This window comes from Phyllostomus discolor, chromosome 3 (genome assembly GCF_004126475.2).
Source record: "Phyllostomus discolor isolate MPI-MPIP mPhyDis1 chromosome 3, mPhyDis1.pri.v3, whole genome shotgun sequence".
NCBI lineage: Eukaryota > Metazoa > Chordata > Mammalia > Chiroptera > Phyllostomidae > Phyllostomus > Phyllostomus discolor.
Genome location: NC_040905.2, coordinates 60,399,341 through 60,420,950, shown reverse-complemented (window position 1 = coordinate 60,420,950; position 21,610 = coordinate 60,399,341). Strand labels below are relative to the sequence as shown.

The 21,610-nt window shown below is 37.4% G+C and overlaps 1 protein-coding gene across 2 annotated transcripts in view; it reads left to right on the top strand.

The window, feature by feature from the left end:
* FAM172A (family with sequence similarity 172 member A) overlaps positions 1-15,288 on the top strand; it is a 410,616-nt gene extending 395,328 nt beyond the window's left edge. The window contains exon 10 of one of the 2 annotated variants that reach the window (XM_028531429.2): positions 13,031-15,288. In XM_028531429.2, coding sequence (XP_028387230.1) covers positions 13,031-13,173 — 143 coding nt within the window. In that variant the 3' untranslated portion in view covers positions 13,174-15,288. The remainder of the gene's footprint in view (positions 1-13,030) is intronic. The other variant, XM_028531422.2, reaches the window with a different exon arrangement.
* The last annotated feature ends 6,322 nt before the right edge of the window (positions 15,289-21,610 follow it).

The following is a 21,610-nucleotide window of genomic DNA, read 5'->3' as shown; positions in this document are numbered from 1 at the left end:
ACAAGCAGTTAAAGATCTATTTATAGTAGCACCAACAAATATGTAACACTAAAGAAATAAAGCTAAGAGGCATATCATGTTCATAGATTTCATCACTCAACACAGTAAAATGTCAGTTCTCCCCAAATTGATACACAGGTTTAACATAATTCCTTTCAAAATCCCAGTAAGAAATTTTTGTACATATAAACTTCTGAAGTACCTAAAACCACCCTCACTTCTGATAAAAACTGCATGTGAGTGTCACTAAGACCACCTTTAGGCTTGACCATTTGCCAGAAGTACTCACAGAACTCATCGAAAGCTATTATATCACAGTGACAATGTAGTATAGCAAAAGGTACAGATTCAAATTAGCCAAGGAAGAGGCATGTAGGGCAGATCCAAGAAAATTCCAAGAATGAGTTTCCAGTTGTCCTCTTACAGTCAAGTCAGGGACATTTCCATCCCCTCCCAGCAACAGTGTGTGAGAATACACAGAGTATTGTCTCCCATCCAAGTACTAACCAGGCCCTACTCTGCTTAGCTTCTGAGATCACACGAGATCGGGCATGTTCAGGGTGGTATGGCCATAGACAGAATACACAGAGTACTGTAAACCAGGGAGGCTAACCCAAACCTTTGTGTCCAGAGTTTTCATTGGGTCTTGGTTACATTGACATGGTTGACCACCTGCATGACTAACTTTAGTCTCCAGATCCTCCAGAGCCCAAGCTGATACCTTTTGGAGCAAGGTCAGTAGATATATAAACAAGATTATTCTTAAATTTATATGGAAAGGCAAAGGAAGTAGAATACCTTAAACAATTTTGAAGAAGATTAAAGTGGGAGGGATCAGTCTACCCTGTGTCGACACATTACTGGCAGATGTACAAAGAAACTAGGTCACCTACACATTACTAGAAGGAATGTAAAATGGTTCAATGACTCAGGAAACAGTGTGGCAGTTTCTTGAAAAACTAAGCATGCAGCTAATATACAGCCCAGTAGTTGCACTGTTGGGTATTTACCCCAGAAAAATGAAAATTATTTCACACAAAAATTTGTACATGAATGTTTATAGCAGTTTTATTTATAATAGAAAAAAAAACTAAAAACAACCCAACTGCCCTTCAACAGTTAAACAAACTGTGGTATATCCATACTATGGAATACTACTCAGCAATAAAAAAGGGACAAACTCCTGATACTCACAACCTGGATAAAAATCCAGAGAAACTAAGTTTACAAAAGTCAGTTCTAAGACATTCTTGAATGACAAAATTACAGGAACAGAGAATATATTAGTGGTTGCCAAGGATTAAGGAGGGGTCTGGAAGGGAAGTAGACGTGGTTATAAAAGGACAACCTGAGTGATCTTTATGGTGATGGAAATGTTCTGTAGCATTGTCACCATCCTGGATGTCATACTTCACTGAAGTTTTTACAAGGTGTTACTGTTAGGAAAATAAAAGGGACACAGGATCAATCTGGGTTATTTCTTACAACTGCATATAATCTACAATTATATCAAAATAAAAATGTGATTATGAATTAATGTATCTAAAAATGATAAAACTTCATTCAGAGACATCAAAGATTATCTAAATAAATGGCAAGATAGAGCACTTATCTGTTTGCTCGGTCCGGTATGGCTCAGTTAGTTGGAGCATCATCTCATTAAACCAAAAAGGTCAAGGGTTAGATTCCCCATCAGGGCACATGTCTAGGCTGCACCTTCCGTCCCCAGTTGAAGTGCATAGGAGAGACAACCAGTTAATGTTTCTCTCTCACATTGATGTTTCTCTCCCTCTTTCTCTCTCCCTTTCTCCTGCTGTTTCTAAAATTAATAAGTGTGTGGTCAGGTAAGTATAATTTATAGATATATAAATAATATATATGAATATATTATATTACATATATATATAATCATGTTCAGCAATTGGAAGACCCAATATTGTAAATATACCAATTCTCCCAAAATTGGCCTATGAGCTTTAGTACAATTCCAAATCATTAAGTGACTGGAATAATCTATAATGGCTACTTGACAACCTCCTCCTTTCTCTTTTTGGCTACAAAGCAAAGAGCTGTGATTTTGAAAGTCTGACAAAGCAATACAAAATGATGCTGTGGACACAAAAGCTCATGTAGTGATTCATCCATGTATTTAGAATAACAATAGCACTTTGCTTTGTCAATTCACAAGTTTTTACCCTCATGACCTTCTGTATGCCTCCATTTCCTTAATTTCAAAATGGGAATCACCATTAAAATACAGAGTCTGGCAGAAGAAAGGCCTGCTTGAGTGTGGTTGGTAGGGTAATAATATGAGTGTAATAATTTATAGTTTTAATTTAAACATTTCACCTAAAATGTCATATGATATGCTTGAGTATGATGTTATGTTACAGAATTACATGCTTATGATTTTGTAATAAAAAAAGAGGTGTTATTTGTGCCAGACCCTGTAGTTTAAAAACCATAGAAAATTTCTAAAGTTCTATGTTTTGTTATATTTTTAATAACATTTAATAAGCATCAGTTTTCTGGTGAACTCTGTTCCAGACAGTTGTTTATACAACAAACATCTATTAAGCCTCAAATGTAATTTATGAAATAAAAGTTTTGAGGCATTGCCTCCAAAGGATCTGGAGACAAAACAAGGTATTTGTCACATATGAAATGACTAGCTAAACAAAGCAAGTATATGATAATCTAGTACACACCATATATAACATACTGAAACATGAAGAAAGGGAGTAGTTGGTATGATGTAAAGGCAGTTTATTAGAGGAAGTAAATATTGAAGTGGATCTTAAAGCAATTAGACATTTATCTTCTGAAAATTATTTTCATTTTCAGTGCTTAACCAATTTGTAAATATTGACTATATTTGCCTGCAGTAACTTGGCCTATCACAGCCTCTCTGAACTTTAGATTTTACCAATGAAACAAAGTTTTATCTAGGGTCTTATTTTATGTTTAATATGTTTTTATCTACATCTAAATTTGGACCACGCCAACTCCATTTTGGGATTAAAATGCAAGCTCTTGAACAGTTAGAGATTCTCTAACTGTTCTCAGGGCTGACCATTTCCTAAACCTCTTGATTCTAGTAAGTTGTATTTACATTTTTAAATAGATGTAGCTGACACTTTGAGTATTTATCTGTGCTTATCAACTAGTTGCTAATGGACTGTGGAACCCTTGGTCAGTTTGTTGGAGGCTCAAGAAAAACACTCTACTTCCTTCAGCGTTTAATTACAGTGTCCAACTTGTCATTACATTCCAGTTTTGAAGGAATTTATTTCTAACACTAAAAGCTAATATACACTTCAACATAAGGTATAATTTATCAGTCTATGTTGAAGATGAGTAAAGTTTGATTCCTGCCTTCAATATCTTTACGATGGTAATCTCTTCTCTTGGCTGGACTTCAGAATCACCAGACTCACAGATGCCCAGTTCCTGAGACGTTTGAAAGGTTTAATTAAGCAATGTCAGTTGAGCTGGCCCTGGCAAAATAGGGGGTACTTATAAAAGAAGAGTGGAAGGATAACCCCAGGGGAAAAAATAAGACTGGAACTAAAGAATGGATTAGGGAATTTCTAGTTAATTTTACAGAGTAAAAGAGCCATTGGATATCTTTGAGGAGAGAAAGAGAGAAGACACAAATAACACTTTAGAACTTTTCATCTGATACCAGGGTACAAGGTAGAGGAGGAAGAGACTGAAGGCACTGAAATTAGTTAAAAGGGTATTTCTGGATTCTAGATAGGTCATTAAATCTAGTGATTACAGTGTTGGGGGTTGGAAAAGAAGAGATTAGGAAAACTGCTGAGGTGTAATTGTCAAGGTTTGGTAACTGAATAATCAGGAGGCAGCTAACACTGGAGGAGAAAACGCAAAGATGACTGAAACGCTCTGAGCCAGAGTAAAGAGAACGTTGTGTCCATTCACAGAAATGAAAAGCTCAATGGAAAAGCCTGCCTGAAGAGTAAGCCCACTGGTTAGTTACCTCTGGACTGCATGCAGAAATGCAATGCTGCAGCAGTGTATTGTTCCCTATCCAGTACCTTCCCACCATACACAACAGTCCTTTGAAAGGCCAAGGAACCAGAGGTATCAGCATATATAACAAGAGCAGAATTGTTTAGGAAAATACTATTTCTAGTTCAGCTCCACTTTTTGTATTCACTACATTGAAGTATTATTTGATTCTCAACTCTTACTGAATATCACTATTACTGTATCATTCATTAATTTACGTGAGCTGCCAGCAAGTGGATTTTATATTCTGAAATGTGTAGGAGAAGACTGAGCCCCAGGGAATGCTGTAGAGATGGGAGGGGTTAGTAAATGCAATCAGGAAGGGTTAAATCCATCATCCTAACTCCCCACAATCCATTGACCACATGCCAAACAGTGTACTTTCTAAAATGCTTGAAACTCTGCAAACAGCCCTTCCATTGCACTTGGAATAAAATGTAAAATTTTCACTATGGCCTGTGAGACTTCACATGGCTTGGAGGCTGTTCACCTCTTAGAGCCATCTTCTACCACCTTCCCTCTCCACTACTGTGCTCGTCACTCCCACTTTTCCATTCCTGGGCTGTGGAAGCTCTCGCCTCCTCAGAGCCCCTGCTCTTGTTCCCTGGTTTCTGCCTGCAGCACTCAGCGCTGGGGCTTCATCTGGCTCTTTGCCATTCAGGTTTCAGGTCACAGGTCTCCTCCATCCAGTCCAAACTGAGCACCTGCAGACCACCTCTCCTCCTCCTCATCTCTTCACATCCCGCTGTTGTGTTTTATTCACAGTGTTTCTGACACTCTGCCTGTCACCCCTACTAACCTGTATGCTACGGAGCAGAGCCATTATATTGCTCACCACTGCATCTGCAACCCCAAGAAATAGTGCCCAGCATACAATAAGTATATATATGAATGTATAAATTAACCAATCACAGCACCTCTGGAAAAGCTATCTTCCCACAAATAGAGTAGAATCCACAATTGAGAGAGGAGGACAACAGAAGATTTGGAATGAAGTAGTTAATGTTTTACTTTGTTTAGAAACACGGAAAGTGTTTTGCAATTTATCCCCCCCCCCCCCCGCATGCACACACACACAAACACACTAGCAGCCATAAGCCATAGGATACCTAACCAGGAACAGAAAGCCCTTTCTGACTGTTTTATTTTAGAATGAGGCCCAGTTCAATTCTTTGCTGATTGTGTTGGGAATAATTGTATCAGAAACCTGTGCTTATGGGAATAACCACTGTTTGGTTCTTTGCATTTCCTTGGTTAGTGCTCTGTGCACTTACAATCCCTTGTTACAGTTACTTTTGAAAATGACAAAGGGAAACTGAGAAAAGAAAGCTTTTGCCCACACCTGGGCTCAAATGTTGAAGGGAAACAGTATCATCCATGGAGGCCAGGCCTTGTGGCAACAGTAAGAATTCCATGTGAGACAAGAATTAAAACCAAAGAAAGCACTTACACACCATCTGTCTGGGTTTGATAGGCCATTGAAACATAAAAATGTATCTGTCTTTTATGAGCTAGGAGATGGTTATTAGAAAGGTCTGACTGATTCAGTGTCGGAGATCCACAGCTACTGCAGACTGTCTACTGTGCCACAGAATAAGTTTCCTCTGTACACCTGAAACTAATACAATGTATGTCAGTTATACTTTATTGAATCATTTTTAAAAGAGAATTAGTGTAGCCCTGGCTGGTGTAACTCAGTGGATTGAGTGCAGGCTGCAAACCAAAGGGTTGCCTGTTCGATTCCCATTCAGGGTGCATACCTGGGTTACGGGCCAGGTCCCCAGTGGGAGAAGCAACCACACACTGATATTTCTCTCTCCTTCTCTCTCTCTCTCTCTCTCTCTCTCTCTCTCTCTCTCTCTCTCTCTCTCTCTCTCTCTCTCTCTGTCTCTCTGTCTCTCTGTCTCTCTCTCTCTCTCTGTCTCTCTCTCTGTCTCTCCCTCCCTCCCTCCCATTCATTCCCTCTCTAAAAATAAATAAATAAAATCTTAAAAAAAAAAAGAATTACTTTGCCTCCCAGAGTTGTCTCCCTGGACCTTAAGCTAACCAGTGCCCTGTAGCTCTCTGCCCCACAACTCTCTTCCCTAGATGAGAGACAGAGAAGAAAAGCAGAAGGAAAGGACAGGCTGCCACAGAAGCTGCAATGACCCAAAAGTTTCTACCACTCATTTTATGTCTTCATTTCAGCCTATTCCTTATCTCTGGTCAAGCTTGATGACATGCCTTTAGGGTCTCAACACAACCTCAACTTTAAAGGGCTTGCAACAGTGTTAGGAATGGAAAGGGACTTGCCTGTATCTTACACAGGAGATTTAACAGGGTAATGGCCACATGTTTACTGACCTACTCTTGGCATTTCCCTTACGCAGTCTCAATGAACACCCTACCCCACTCCATTTATTACCAGTCACACAGTGTTGCTGAGTCCCACCCACAATTGTGCCTTCTAACTTGGAGAGTCTCCATTAGGCACTCTCCATGGTTTATATATTGGTAAATTTGGATTTTTTTTAATGATGTTCTCCTTGGAGGCTACAGAATTCATTTTAAAATGAATTTTAGTAGTTATATCTTTATAGAAGGCACATTATTTTTTCAGTGCTCTGGTATTCTCTAATTCTTTATAACTTCTAAAAATAACTGCTGGTGAGCTCATAAATTCATTACTGATCCCACTGGGACTCAATAATGCATATTATAGACCTCCTGATTTTTATATATTAGATTTTCTCAAGAGTTCCCTTACCTGTTATTATCAACATAGCTATATTGACAAGGTCTTCATTACTTCCTAATTGCCCATATTTCTTTTTCTTGTTAAAGATCAATTTTAAAATCCAGCCTTGTCACTTTGAAAATATCATAGACATATTATCCTGTTAATATTAATGTTTCATGTCTTTATAGGTTTTTTTTTCTCTTACCTTTTATCATAGGAAACTTACTAAATGTATTCCTTTCCTTTTGTTTTAAAAACTAACACCTTTGTTGTGAGGGGATGGAGGGTTGTTCAGTGAGAGTGTAGGGGCACATGCTAGTTTTTCCCCCTGAAAAAAAGATATTAAAATAATACTTTAGCCCAGGCTATTGTGGCTGAGAGGACTGGGCACCAGCCTGTGAACCGAAAGGTTGCTGGTTCTATCAGGGCACATGCCTGGGTTGCAGGCCAGGTCACCAGATGGGAGCGTGTGGGAGGCAGAGTAATTGATGTGTCTCTCGCACATTGATGTTTTTCTCCCTTTCTTTCTCCCTCCCTTCCCCTCTCTCTAAAAGTAAATAAGTAAAATGATACTTCATATTTAAAGGTAACTTTGTGAGCAGTCATATAGGGTCTAAACCAGACCCTGAAATGTAAATTATGCATAGATTGTAGAAATTATTCCATGACCTTTTGGTGTGGGACCACGAAAATATAAGGTGACTGGCAATAATTAGAATAGTAAATGGCTGACCAAGAAATTCTTCTAAATTATCTCTTTGGGGAGAACCTACTTAGACTATCCATCATATTATACTTGTAAGCCTAATCTCTTAACAAATTGTGTGTGTGTGTGTGTGTGTGTAATATCACTTAAAAATTATCATTTGTTTTCCCAGAGAATTCTTCAGTTTGTTAAAAGATTAATTGAAGAAGTAAATAACCTACTTCTTCCTAAAAAATATTCTACTTACAGAAATTCATTTACATATGACTTTCTAAGACATCTACTACATAAAATGAGGTACAGCTTCAGATAGTTGCCAAAGTAAACATATCAGGATTTTGGCTGCTAACTCAGTAGCATATTTTGGCATGGTTTTTGCCCTCTCCAGGAAAAAAAAATTTATAAGTACTCAAACCAAATGAAGGAGAGTGTGGACAAAGCAGACTTGGAAGAAATACTTGGATTGCTGATCACAGGAAGAAGGGGAATAGACAAGAGAGGAGATACAGCAATGTTTTCTTCTCTCTTATCCTACTCTTTGAGAATTCCACTCTCAGTGCTATTTCCAACCATTTTTGTTTAATTTCTAAATGCTGTTACATAAATGTAAGCTCCCTCTTTCTCAGTTCCATTATAAGACACTTTTTCTTAAATATATAGTCTTTTGGGAAAAGAAATGAAATGTTTTAGCAATTTGATCTTTCTTATATGATTCATAGTCTCATCCCTTACACTAAAGTTTCTAATTCTTTTGACCGTTTGTGCTATCTTTATTGCTTTGAAAATTGCTACATTTTATTTTTTAAAAACAAGTGATAGATAAAGGATAAATATTCAGTATAGTATTTTAATTGAAAGGACCCCTGTACCCTACTTTTTGACTATTTCACAATGAATAACATCATTAATAAATTGTATTTTTGGAAGAAATATTAAGAGAAATAAAAACCATTTTATTGTCTGTATAAGCATAAAAGATAGAATAGGATTCAGATTATAGGGGAAATTAAGCTCTAATGTAATAAAAAAGAATTAACTTCATTTTTATTTAAGCTGACCCTTGATCATCTATATAGCTCCTATGACAACAAATATTACACATTGCTTTTACTACCCTGAAATAAAATCTAAAGATAACATAACCCATCTACTAATACAGTTGCTAATTAATTATAATGATCAGTTAACATATAAAAAGAATAGAAGAAAAGCAACTCATAATAAAACTAATATGCATATCAACATTTGAAGTGTTCAGGAAATCAACATGAGAAGGCATAATATAGTAGTGAGGTACTTGGTCCTGTGCATAGAATCACCATGAATTCAACAGCTACAAAGGCAGGTGTGTTTATTGGCAACTCAAGTGCAGCGGACAATGAGGCCATCTGTGATGAGGTTTTATCATGTGGTAAAACCACTTTGGGTATTATTCTGAACAACATAAAGTACAAAATCCCTTCAGTTTACATTATAGTTGGGTTACTGGAAAATCCATGCCAAAAATACTTCAAGATTATTTGTTAGACAGATCTAAATTCTAAACTCATTTAATTATGTACATAGGGTTTGTTTGGTTTATTTTTCAGGTATGCATAACTGGTGGAACTTTTAATATCTGTGTCTGGTACAGAACAATTCATAGTGCTGTACTGCTGTGCAAACTCCAGGATGTCCACCATCCCAGGCCTCCTCCTCCCAGTAAATGCTAATAACTCCTTCCAATCATCTTGACCATCAAAAACATCCCTGCAAATTTCCAAAATGCCCTAGAGGCCACTACCATACCCATTAAGAACCACTGATTGAAACTGAGCAAAGACACATTTTTGTAACGAGGAACTAAGATCCTGTACATTTTATTTTAATACTGATTTGATTTTATGGATTAGGAAACTGAATGTGCCCCAGAGGTAACTTATCCATTAAGAACAAGGCTTTCAATCCAAAAGGATACAAAAATCATTCCCTGAGAACATGGCAGGTATTTAATATGCAAAACCCTACATTGTGGTAAGCTCTCTATGTTAGTAAAATGGTGGTTTGAAAAGTGGAAAGAAGTTAATCCCTAAAAAGAAGAACTTCAGATCAGGGCAGAGTTGTGGTAGAGGAAAGACCAGGCACTGTCAAACCATGTCTGTCTCCTTCAAATAGCATGGCTAATGCCAAATGGAATAGTTTCCATGTCACCTACACATCATTGCAGCTTATTGATAAGTGGCTGCTTTTTTGATTGGCCTAAACTTTTCCTTTTTATGTCATTTTATGAATATAATGCCCTAGTGTTTCTGTCCTGGTAATTTTCCCAAAGTGTTGTATGTTTTTAATACTAGAAAGCTTCTCTTGAAAGTTTTCAGTCTCTAAGCATTGTTGTGGGTAGGTATTCATATTAACTTGTAAATATTTTAATTGAGCTTTGGTCCTAGATTTTTTTAAATGGTCTCCAAACATGTCCTTGAAATGTGTATATTCAGCCCCAGATGGGCATGCAATTACTTACCTTCCAAGAGCTATTTTAAATTTATTAAAAATCTGCTTCAAGATATATAAAATAGCCATTTTTCTATAAAATATTCACGTTAACACTCCTTAGTTTAAGGAGAATTTTCCCTCCTCCATCCTATTCTCTGTAATTGTTTCTAACACACCTTGCTTATAACCTTTATTCCTAGCAATTTTCCTTCTTCTGACAGAGCACACATTCTCATTATTTATACTCTTAAATTACAAGGGTAAATGTTGAGAGCCAGTGCAGATACTTAGTTATCTCAGGGACTTTGGTATTTTCAGCCAAGGGCTAATCAAGCAGAGAGTAATCATAAGCTAAAACTAAAACACCTTTGTAGTGATTTTATCACGAGGGAAATTTGTTCATCCTTCAAAAAGATTGTCACCAGGAGAGAGAAGAAAAAATAAAGGAGTTAAAAATGCTTCAGACCGTTGACTCCTTGGGTCCCTTTAGATTCGTAGATTGAATTGGTTTTCAAGGGGTGGGAGGAATTATGAGAAGAGTACCCTGAGAAAGTTCACAAATTGATCATAGTCTTGGTAACACTACTAAGTGTTAAGTGTGATCACTGTGGAGGAAATGCCAAATGAGCCTGGAAGCATGGGAAATGAGAAGGAAAAGAGACAATTAACACCTTTTTTTTCATACTGTGTTTGGGGATTGCCAGGTAGTATGCATCTGAGAATAGTCTTTCAAAAAGAATACAATTGATTTTAAAATATTTTATCATTATAGTCCTAGCTGGTGTATGTAGCTCAGTGGACTGAGCAGGGGCCTGTGAACCAAGGGGCCGCTGGTTCGATTCCCAGTCAGGGCACATGCCTGGGTTGTGGGCCAGGTCCCCAGTGAGGGGGCAGCCACACATTGATGTTTCATTCCCTCTCATTCTCCTTCCCTTCCCCTCTCTCTAAAAGTAAATAAATAAAATCTTTTAAAAATGTATTGAAAAAATACTTTAGCATTGTAAATGCAATTAGTAGTTATTGTTGAAATGAAACTAGAGTTGCAAGCACCACAGAAATACAGACAGGCATTTCATAAACCTACTCAGAAACTGGGCTCCCTTCTAGATATACCCACAAAATATTATTTAAAGTTTATGTCTGAACATGTGTAGAACTGCTCACTTGGGTTTGGAGAATATAAATGCCTCCAAGTTCAAAATTATAATAATAAATATCTGGATGTTATATATTTTTTAAAAAACTAGACATTTATACACCTATTGATGCAGACAGGCATATGTGTAATTTCTTTTCTCAGGAATTATATTAAGACTTGTCAAAATCCAGTCATTCACTTTAGGATTTGCCAGGATAAACTTAACACTCATCTCTCTCTCTCCCATTGAGTAGCATTGAATTTTGCCTAAAATGAGTAAGCAAATAGAGAAATGACCTCGTTTTTAAGTCTGAATGTAGTAGTGTTGGCAGGTGTTTCTCAAGGATATGACTTCAATATTGGGTGTTAGTTTCAGATGCTGGTTTGCAAAGCCATTCTGCAGAGGAGAAGATAGAGCATCCTTGTGAGGGCACCTATAAAGAGAGGGGTTCTCTGGTAGGGTCAGCTCCCACAGCTAAGTCACATGCACAGACTGTAGCTTTCTGCTCTCTCTGGTCGACTGCAGCCATAGCATCCTTATTGTTGTAACTCTGAAATTGTGATACTGTCACAAAACTGTTGCTAGGCAACAAATGTGGTTACCAGGTCTCAGCGAATAGCTGAAGGGGAAAGCAAAGTGTTGCACCATTGTAGAGTAACCATAGCAATGACCTACTATTACAGACTAAAGAATTATCATTAACAATGTTAAAGTATCAGACAGAGGCCCTGAATCTGGAGACTTCCAAGCAGTATCTTTCTGCATAATTGAGTGATCTAGGAAGAGATTTCAACTGTCTTAAAGTTCCTCATTATTTCTATGGGAGAGTATTAGTAATTATCTTCATATTTTAATTTAAAAATTGTTTAGTTATGAATCTGGTAAAGTGATATAAACTATCTCAAGGAATCAAAAGCAGAGTAATGCGTTCATCTGTTATGTATGCATAAATGTTATTTTTTGCCAGTTAAAATCAAGGCGAATCGGATTTGGAAGATACTGTACATTAGTATTAAATTGAAACCACAGAGTGAAGCTATGGTAAGATAAAATAACAACCAAGTTATTATTTGTTATTTATAACAAACTAGTAAATTTGTTATTATAACGAGTAAGTTAACAACTAAGCCTGCATTTTGTAAGTTTAATTTCTCCTGACAAAATAGGGAGTCTAGACGCTTTTAATAGTCACTGCTTTGAAACATTTTTTTCTTAGCTTTTCAAAAACTGCCCCCTAAAACCTGTTTTGGGGGGGTTGTTTGTTTTTATTTTTTAAGTAGCCTGCTTGGACATTTTCGTATCTGGTCTTTATTAAGCATCCTGTACAATTTGGTCTCAGTGGCCTTGCTGAGGCAATTCTGACAGCACGCTATCTGGAGAGGCAAGAAAAATCCGATTTGTTTTCTTTCTCCTGGAAAGCAGAGAAACGCTGATGCCTGGAGTGGGTGCAGAAGCCGGATTCCGCGCACGGGGGAGACCAATCCCACGGGGGAGACCAATCCTCGCGCTCTCGGAGCCTGGGGAAGTGGGTGGTTTCCAGGCGGGGATGGGAGTGGCCCTTCCTGCCGCGAGCCTCGATTGGCCCGGAGGGTCTGAGGCCTCAGGGGGCTTCAGGCTGCTCACGGGCGACCTGCGGGGAAGTCCCTGCCGTGTCCTGCCGCTGGGGACCCGATGGGGCTGAGGCGGGAGGCGGCAGAGGGCTCCAGATCGTTGCCCGGAGGTTGCCGACTCGCATTTGGCGGACGTGAGCTCTCCTCCGAGCCCCGGGGCCAAACTTAACGGCAGGTAAAGGTGTGGTTTGGGGGGGGGGGGGGGGGCGCGCCAAGGGGGGTTCGGGGGCGGGGCTCGAGCTCCCGAGGCGGAATGCGGAAGGCCAGCGCCTGGACTCGGCCTGGCGGTAGGCACCCCACCTTTGGCGCTCCGGAGCGAGGTCCTCGTAACCTAATCTGTGTTTTTTTGCAGGCACCGACCGTCACGAGCTCACTTCCTGGAAGAGCTTCCAGTCTATTTTCAAGTTCTTTGCAGAAGCCTCTGAAGCCAAGACTAATTCCCTCAAGCCGGCTCTGACGCGGCGCTCACACCGCCTCAAGCACGAGGAGCTGTAAGAGGAGAGCGAGGGAGACGGGGAGGGGCGCCGGGACCCACGCTCGAGCATGCTTCCACCCTGCTCCTAACGGCTTGTGTCAGCGAGCAGACTCCCGGCCCCTCATTAGATTGTTTTCTTCCTAGAGCACAGGGTCGTGATATATACATCTAAATAGCGTTTTGCATTATTTCTAGATGAGTGCAACTGTCAAAGCAATATGGGTTCACTGGTTGTGCTTCCTGCGGGCCGCGCTGGGCTTCGGGCAGCCCGTCAGCCCTCAGATTAAGGCTGACAGCGCCCTGCCCAGCGCGGCCTGCGCGCCTCTAATTGCCCTCTTGGAGACGCGCGGGCGCTGCAGGGTGAGTGGCGTCTGCGCGGTCCTACTGCCCGCCGCTGCGCAGCCGCTCGCCCCTACCCCCGGCCGCAGCCCCCCTTAATCACGTCCATTTTCCCCCTCTCTCCTCTCCAAACTGAAGCAAACTTTTAGTGTAGACTTCAAACTTCCCCTTTCAGTAGCTCACTGAGAGCGTCTTATGCCTCTCTTATCTTTTTTAAGGAAGTCCCACACACACACCCAGAAAAGCCAAATTTAAATTCAGAACATGAATGCTGTGATGTACTATGTAGTTTTGGGAGTGCAAATTGTTCTCTCCCTAACGATCTATTTTCATTTCGAGACCAGAAGGAAAACTTTACATAAAAAAGCTATGATGTATCGATGCACATTACTGCTAAAAATCCTTACTAGTTGAATGTGACATTTTATTACACAAGTTTCTAATTTCACAAGATATTATTTAAAACAAAACATAATGATGAACAAATCTTTTAAGTATATGTGTGAAAGCCCCCTTTTCAGTGGAATTTCTAATTTTATTATTAGCATTGACTTTACTTTTTAAATATATAATGTATATTAAGTGGCATTGTAATTTAGGTAGCATACTTAAGTTTTGCTTTTTAAAGCCTAATGTGGAGAAAGTTTGTTTTTGTTGTTAACCCTAACTAGAAAGATCTATTCTGATCATTCATGGAGTTAGATCCTTTCAAGGAGAGGATTTTTTATCGTCATCAGGAAAATGAACCTGTATACTCTTGAGCCTTTTCCTTCTGAAAGGCTAAGTGGGGCTAAAATAATTCTTTTATTTTTCTGCTGCAGCAGAAAGGGAAAGACCTGATGTGAAAGATTTCTCTTCAATCCAATAACAATTGTTCGTAGTCTACTTCCTCTGTAGGGTTTTGCCCTACTGTTTCAACTATTAAGTATTTTAATCTAGCTAAGATCTGGCCAACACTGTGAAATATTAGAGGTAAAATAAGTTAAGATTTTGCTGACTTTTACATTCAAATATTAAGTCTTAACACTATCATTTTTAATTCCTTGAACAATTTAATTACCCACTGAATATTCTGTTTCTAATAATTAAGGATCTGAATTTAATATTCAACCTATTTTTTTCAAGTATATGCAACAATATGCCTGCCTTATTTGAAGATGTGATAAAATGTACCCAAAATGACTTAGAGCTGTTGACTCCTCAGAAAAAAATTACAAAATAAACACCTCATGGGTAAAATGTTTTTATATTATGAACAGATTTCAGCAAGTTTTAACACTGATAATATCTTTGTTTGTATACAAGTACATTAATTAGTTCTTAGAGTTTTAATAATAGCAAACTCAAGTGATCTTTTTTCAATGGTTATAATGCATATCTTTCTATGTTATTGTAGCAGAAACAACATAGGAGGAAAACTCAAAACATCATATTGTTCAGTTTCTGGATAATTTAAAATGTGTAACTCCAACAATGTCAAGCCCCTTGTTTTGCAATCTTTTCTATTTCAGAAGTAATGGTGAACTACATAAGCTAATGGTAACTTCCACTGAGAGGATTTGAGAATTGATGTAGATTGAATATATTTTTTCAAAGTGATATAAATTGTGTGGTGTTTTCAGTACATGAAAATGTTCACAGGAAACTAATTTTGTTGCTTTTTAAAAAAAATCAGTACTTGTGCAATGCTAAATTTGTGATGCTTCTGCAGCTGAATTAGAGCAAAGGAAATATGCTCAGCTTATAAATCAAATCATTCCTATTCCTTCTCTTAGATTTTCTCACCTCTCTTAAAAAAAAAAAAAAAAAAAAAAAAAAAAAACCTTTACTTTTAACTAGATAAATCACTGTTAAATTGTTAAATTGCCTTTAATACTTTAAAACCACTGGGTGGTTAGGCCTTATTTAACTATCTGTAGGGCTATTTGCAAACTTAAGTTGTGTAAATGTAATTTCTACTTGTGGATCTGAGCTGTAGCCACCCCGAGAGAACTAGGCAAACTATCCCAGACCTCCAGCTGGTAACTGATAAGAGTCCTTGTAATGCAGGACTTTTTTTTAACCTGTTGATTATGGGTCTGTTGATGTAAATGTAATACTGTTCTTCACCTCAATTTTCCTGGAGTAACAGTGATCAGTTGGTGGAAGCCCGCCTGCTTGGAAGAGACAAGTATTCCTATTTTTGCTCTGATCTTCTCCCTAATTTAGTTTCTTTAGACAAGTTTTTAGAAAAGTAGAGGTCTAAAGTTAGGATATGGGTTTTCTTTTTAATTATATGCTCAAGCAAGTGGAATGGAGAGCAAAGAATTGTTGCTAAATCTAAGATTCAAAATCATCCTGTTAAAACTTAAAAGCCAGGCATTGGCTTTGGAGCATTCTAAAGGTACCTAACCATGCAGCCATTAAAAGTTTCTATGGATATTTGAGGGTGGGGTGGGGGGAGGGCAAGAGAATCTACTTGTAATAATTGTTCTCAAGTTTCTGCCTTGTGCTTCAACCTGGATAACATTATTGTTTATACCAAAAAATGTAAAAATAAAGCACAGGAGTTTCCTATATATTATATATTTCTGTTTATCATTTTAAAATAAAAATTTTCCCAACAAGCAATGGTGTGTGATTCTTATTCAGAAGTTTATTTACTCATGTATAGATGTTAATAAAAGCAGGAACTTAAAAAGAATGATAGGATATCATTCATCAATATTGTAAACCTTTAGCTGTTTATTATTAGTATTATTGTTGCTGTAAAGCAATACCCTAACTTTAGCTGAGTCACTGCTTTGCGTGAACCTTTCACAAAGCTACCATTTTTAATATATTTGTTTTTAACATATAAAATATCTCCTTAGCTACAAGAAAATTTGAATCTATTGTTAAACTATCATTTTATAAAATATGCTATAGTATATAGTAAACAACTGTGTTTTCCAAATGGAGTATGCTGAGTTAAATTATTCCCAAACCCCTATATAAGTCCTTGATGTATTATGAAGTCTAATCTGAAAATATCTTGTTTACAATTATTTTACAACTTTTCCTTCTTTAAAACTTTTAACTCCTCCAAGAGTGTGACAAAATATGTTAACTATATTATCAGTTCTACTAAGTTAGATTTTTTATTATGTTTCTCTGGATTATCTGGAGTTTCAATCCAAATACATGTGTCTCTTGTCATAATCATAGTTTGCAACTGTAAACTAACAGGTTCATTTTGGTGTCTGTAACCCTGATTCATTAAGAAAGATTACTGTTACAGAAAGTCTAAAAATTTCTCCAAAACTTTCCCTGTGCCTCTATAGAGAAAAAAAAAAGGTCTTTAAATAAATGTGAGACATTCTCATCTTTGAAATACGGGTGGCCACAAAAAGGGAGGGGACAATAGTGGTGGTTATTTTATGATTACTTATTAGGGGCTGTAATAATATAAAATAAAAGACTCCAGGAGGTACTCCCTTTCAAAAATTGAATACTTTCCTTCCTTCCTTCCTTGTATAGAGTGACCGAGTGGGAGTCTCTTGAATTGTTGGTCTTCCTTTTATCTAATATTCTATTAATCTCCAAAAAGATCAGTTTGAGTCTGGGAAAGGGTTTTTAATCAACACTTCACAGAGCTTAAAGCTACCCTACCTAAAGCGTCAGCTTTGTTAGACGGTTTTAGATTTAAAGCATTGCAACTGTCATGCACTGTACTAAGAGTAAAGAATGTACACCAAGTGGAAGATGTTGAAAAGAGAGAAATAGCACAAAGTCGATCAACGGAGATTCAAGAATAGAAGTAGCCATCAAAGCATTCCAGCGTTTATCTCCAAATCTATGTAGGGTTAAAAAAAAAGCAACAATGATAGTTTTAAACCTTGCACTTAGGAGGGATGAATGTTGATTTAATTGATTCATTTGGATCCATGTTTTTAAAGTTTCACACCACTGATCTTTCATGTAGTGATGTCTTTAGCAGTCAGTGGTCTGACATGAGCCTCTTCAGATTTCATCAGTGGGACTCTCCATGACATCTGAAATTATGCACCGGCCTTTGCGATGGTAACTGGAATCGGGAGACCTCGATGCCAAAGAGCATGGTTAGATTGAAGAACTCTTGTTAATTCTTAGCACAAAGGTTTTAGAGGAGTGGTAATTGTAAATGAACCATAAAGGTTAAAGTCACCAAATATTATATAGTGGGCTTTAATTGCTAGGTAGGAGAAAATTGTTCTCAAAGTTTGACCATTAAGTGGATATCATGCAGTGAGCAGTATTTTCCCTTTGAATGTAAAAAGCTTGAAAGTGGAAATTTGACTTAACCCATGAGGCCTTCCAAGCCACTTTCCCCATTCCTTTGCCTTCCGATTTGTCAAAAAACCTTTCACTATATTTTTATATTGTTGGAGTTGAGTTCTATTTGAAACAGACATGAAACATTTCTGGGAAGAAATCTAGAGAGGTCCTGCATCTTTCCAGATCATTCAGCTTTTTCTCCCTTGGCTGTTACATCTGGTAATATGGGAGACTGTCATAGGTAAAATAATGTTGAACTGTACTTTGTAGCCAGCCTGCAGTACCAATACAAAGAATCTGAAATGAAAAGACAACCAACACCCTAAGAATATGTCTCTTTTTAAAGTTTACAATTTGAATAATGAACTTGGATGGAAACTTGGCAGGAAAACAAACCATGGCACCATCACATCACCAACCATTTTCACTTTTCTGTCCAATTTCAGAGTGCATGTGTTTGTGAGTATTTCACTAGATCAGTGACAGCTCTTTATTTGCATAATTATATGCTCTGGTCTGAAGAGAAAACTAACCCCCAAATTTCATGGGTCACCAAACTGCAACAATCAATGTTTTATCACGTATGCTAAGCAAAATCTAAGAAGCTATATGAAGTTTCTTGGGGAGTTTTTACTCCTCAGAAAATTAGAGAGTTTTCCTCTCCTGAATAGATTCAAAATCTTTCCAAGTTCTTTGTAACTGAATTCTGTTTGAAGGCAAAACTAGAGATTAACATGTAGATCTGGATCTTAGACTCACTAGCATTACTTCAAAGTGTCTGAAGAGGGCCAGCATTTTTAGAATACTAAACTTTTTAAGTACTGTCTGTCCTTCATGATATGAGGAAGAAAATTATTGGTCAAATTATGATGAGCCAAAATTAAGTCTGAATTAACTACCCTTAAATATGAAGTTCATTTCTTTCTTTGAATTAACTCGGGTTTTTTTTTTTTAAAGACCAAATAGATCTGTATATGTGTGTGCGCGCGCACACACACATATACATATTCACCCATGAGGTACATATGTCCATTTCGCCAGAAATAGACAACATATACAGTATATGCATGTCTTTTCAGTGCCCATAACATAGTAGGTACTCAACGCTGGTCACCAGGGTTGTTTGTAAGTGTATTTTAAGTAAATTTTTCATGTTCAAATTCTGCAAGGCATTGAAATAAATATTTTTAATGCCTCAAGTTCATTTGTATCAGTAAATTCTCTTTGTATCTAATGTGTATTTGTGTGTAAAGTGGCTTTATTTCATTCAAAGAAATTGATTTAAACTGTTGGTGTCTAGTTTGTAGGTAATCTTCCAGACTTGGAATACAATGGAGCATCAAGACACAGGCAGAGAGTGACTGTTTGTTATGAAGTTATTAAAATCCTGGAAAGTATGACTCTACTTAGGCTGTTGAGGAATATGCTAGGTGCATGATTTAATTCTACTACACATGGACTTAGGTATGAGTTTCATTTCAAAGCATATAGTAAAATGCCTTTTATTTTAAATTGTCTGTTTGTAATAGTATATTAACAGTTTATCAGACATTATGCTGTCATCAAAAAAATGTTAGGAAAAAACTTTGAGGAGAAAAGTTGAACAATTGCATAGTTTTGAAATACTTTATTCTCTATCTTGAAGAAGGGTAAGATACTTTAGATCAGGTATCAAATTTCCTAAAATATTTAAGTGAAAAAGAAATCAATTCTCTCAAGTTTTTAATTTAAGTTGAATCACAAATGAAAGACTTTTTTTCCTCTCTTAGTCTAAAAGCTTAAACATCTGCTTCTCAGGAACACGATCCACTGTCACCACATCTCACCTTACTGAAATGTTCACCTAGTTACACTCCCTCTTGGGCTACCCCCATCATCTGCTTCCCCAGAAATTGCTGTTTGGACTGAAGATCTTGGATTCTTCTTGGTGAAAATTTCTCAAAATTGAATCTGTAAAAACAAATAAGTACAAGGTTAGCATTTTTATCAAACAAAATGAGTGGTAAGCAAATGAATTAATGCTAGTACTGTCTGAGCAATAAAGACAAACAGTGAAACCCTTCTAGATTACTGTTTAAAAGTTTATAGATTGAGGACCGATGTGCCCCTGAGTTAGATGAATTTGCCTTTTATTTTTTAAGGTATAAACTCTTAAAAGGAAAGTAATAGACAATATGTATACCTAATTACTTTTCTGTATTTGACCTTTGTGAGAACCTGGCTGGGAGTTTCAAATAAAGCTCTCAGTTTTCTACTGTACCTGGGACACAGACAAATCTGTTACTTCCCACCAAATTCCACACATGAAGGGATTGACCCTATATCTGAAAGACCTGGGCTTTTTCTCTTTTCTTTGTTTTTAATTATAAGTAAATGTTTTCCCCAATAAATGGTTATACCTTCCCTGGGTACTTAGATAATTAGGGTTTATCAACTCAAGAAACAGTAATGGTTTGCTATGGTGGTTTTGGGTTTTGTTGGTGTGTGGGGTGTGTGTGTGTGTTTTGTTAAATTTCTTCTTTGCCTTTGCTTTGCCTCAGTAAATTAATTAATATTATCCCCTGGAATAACCAACTCTATAAATAACCCTAGCACAGAGTGTCACAATTTGGCTTTCATACTGTTTTGAAAGAAATTTATTAAAATTGCATTGATCTCACAAATATTGATCTAGTGCTTGATATCAAATATCATATGAGGCACTGTCAGTTGCTGCTGATCATTGTGTCAGCTGTTTGAATTCTTGTCCTTTTCCTTCTTCATTGTCACATAGATACAAGTTACCGAGGCTAAAATTTTCATGATTAACACAATTAAGATTTTTTTTCTGTTTTTCACATTTCAGGTTTAACCAAACATAGCACCTACCTGAAATTTTGTCACATGATAATATATGTGTATATATACACACACTTTTGTAAAAGCATGTGTTTTACATGTGTGTGTGTAAAAATATTTTTAAAGTGATTCATCTACTAGGTGGGGTATGTTTCTATTTAGTTCTTTATCCAAATTTTGAAATAATTTCTGTCTGTATCCTGCTTTGTTTCTGGTCACCTGTCTTTTAAGAAATCAAAATACTTTTTATAGATTGCAGTTGTTAGAGTACCATTTTAGAACTTACAATGAAGCCTTAGCCATTTCAAATTTACACACACACAACAGGTAAATCGCTCCTTTAATTCTTGCTGTAAAAAAATACAGTTGCAGCATTTGACCAGCATGGAGTTTGGAGAGTTAGTTAAATAAAATTGAATCTACATAGTTTTAATGCTTTCTCAATAAACTCATGCTAAGTTGTGCTATGCTTTTATATCCTATCAGATATGGAAATAGCTAAGTGCCTTTGGATATGGTTAAGGGCTCACATTACCTCTTTCTTTCTGCCTTCCTCTTTACTTTTACATCAAGAATTAGTGGTTCCGTTGCTTTGAAAAAAACGGAACACTTTAAGGAAGAAACCGTCCTATAAATGACCAGTTAATGCTGTTGTCTGCCTAAGCAGTACAGGCTGAGAAATAGAGTAGAACCCTCCAAGAGTACAGCTTAAACCGTACATCCACATGCGTATTTTCCACATTCGCGGGGAGAAAAAAAAAAACTCTCAACCGCAGGAGTTGGTTTCTCTTACCCCCCTCTACACCTGAGCTCTGGTTACAATGAAATGAAGCCGCGGTCTTCCCAGCACCATGGACAGCGCTCAGCGCGCCCCCTTCCCTCTCCCCTCCTCCAGAACCCCGAAGTCTGGCCGTCCGCCTGACTGCTCTCTCCCACCAGCGCCTCACCATAGGGAACTAGCTCTTGAAATCTTAGGATCTGGACCCAAAGCGACAATGGGTTTTT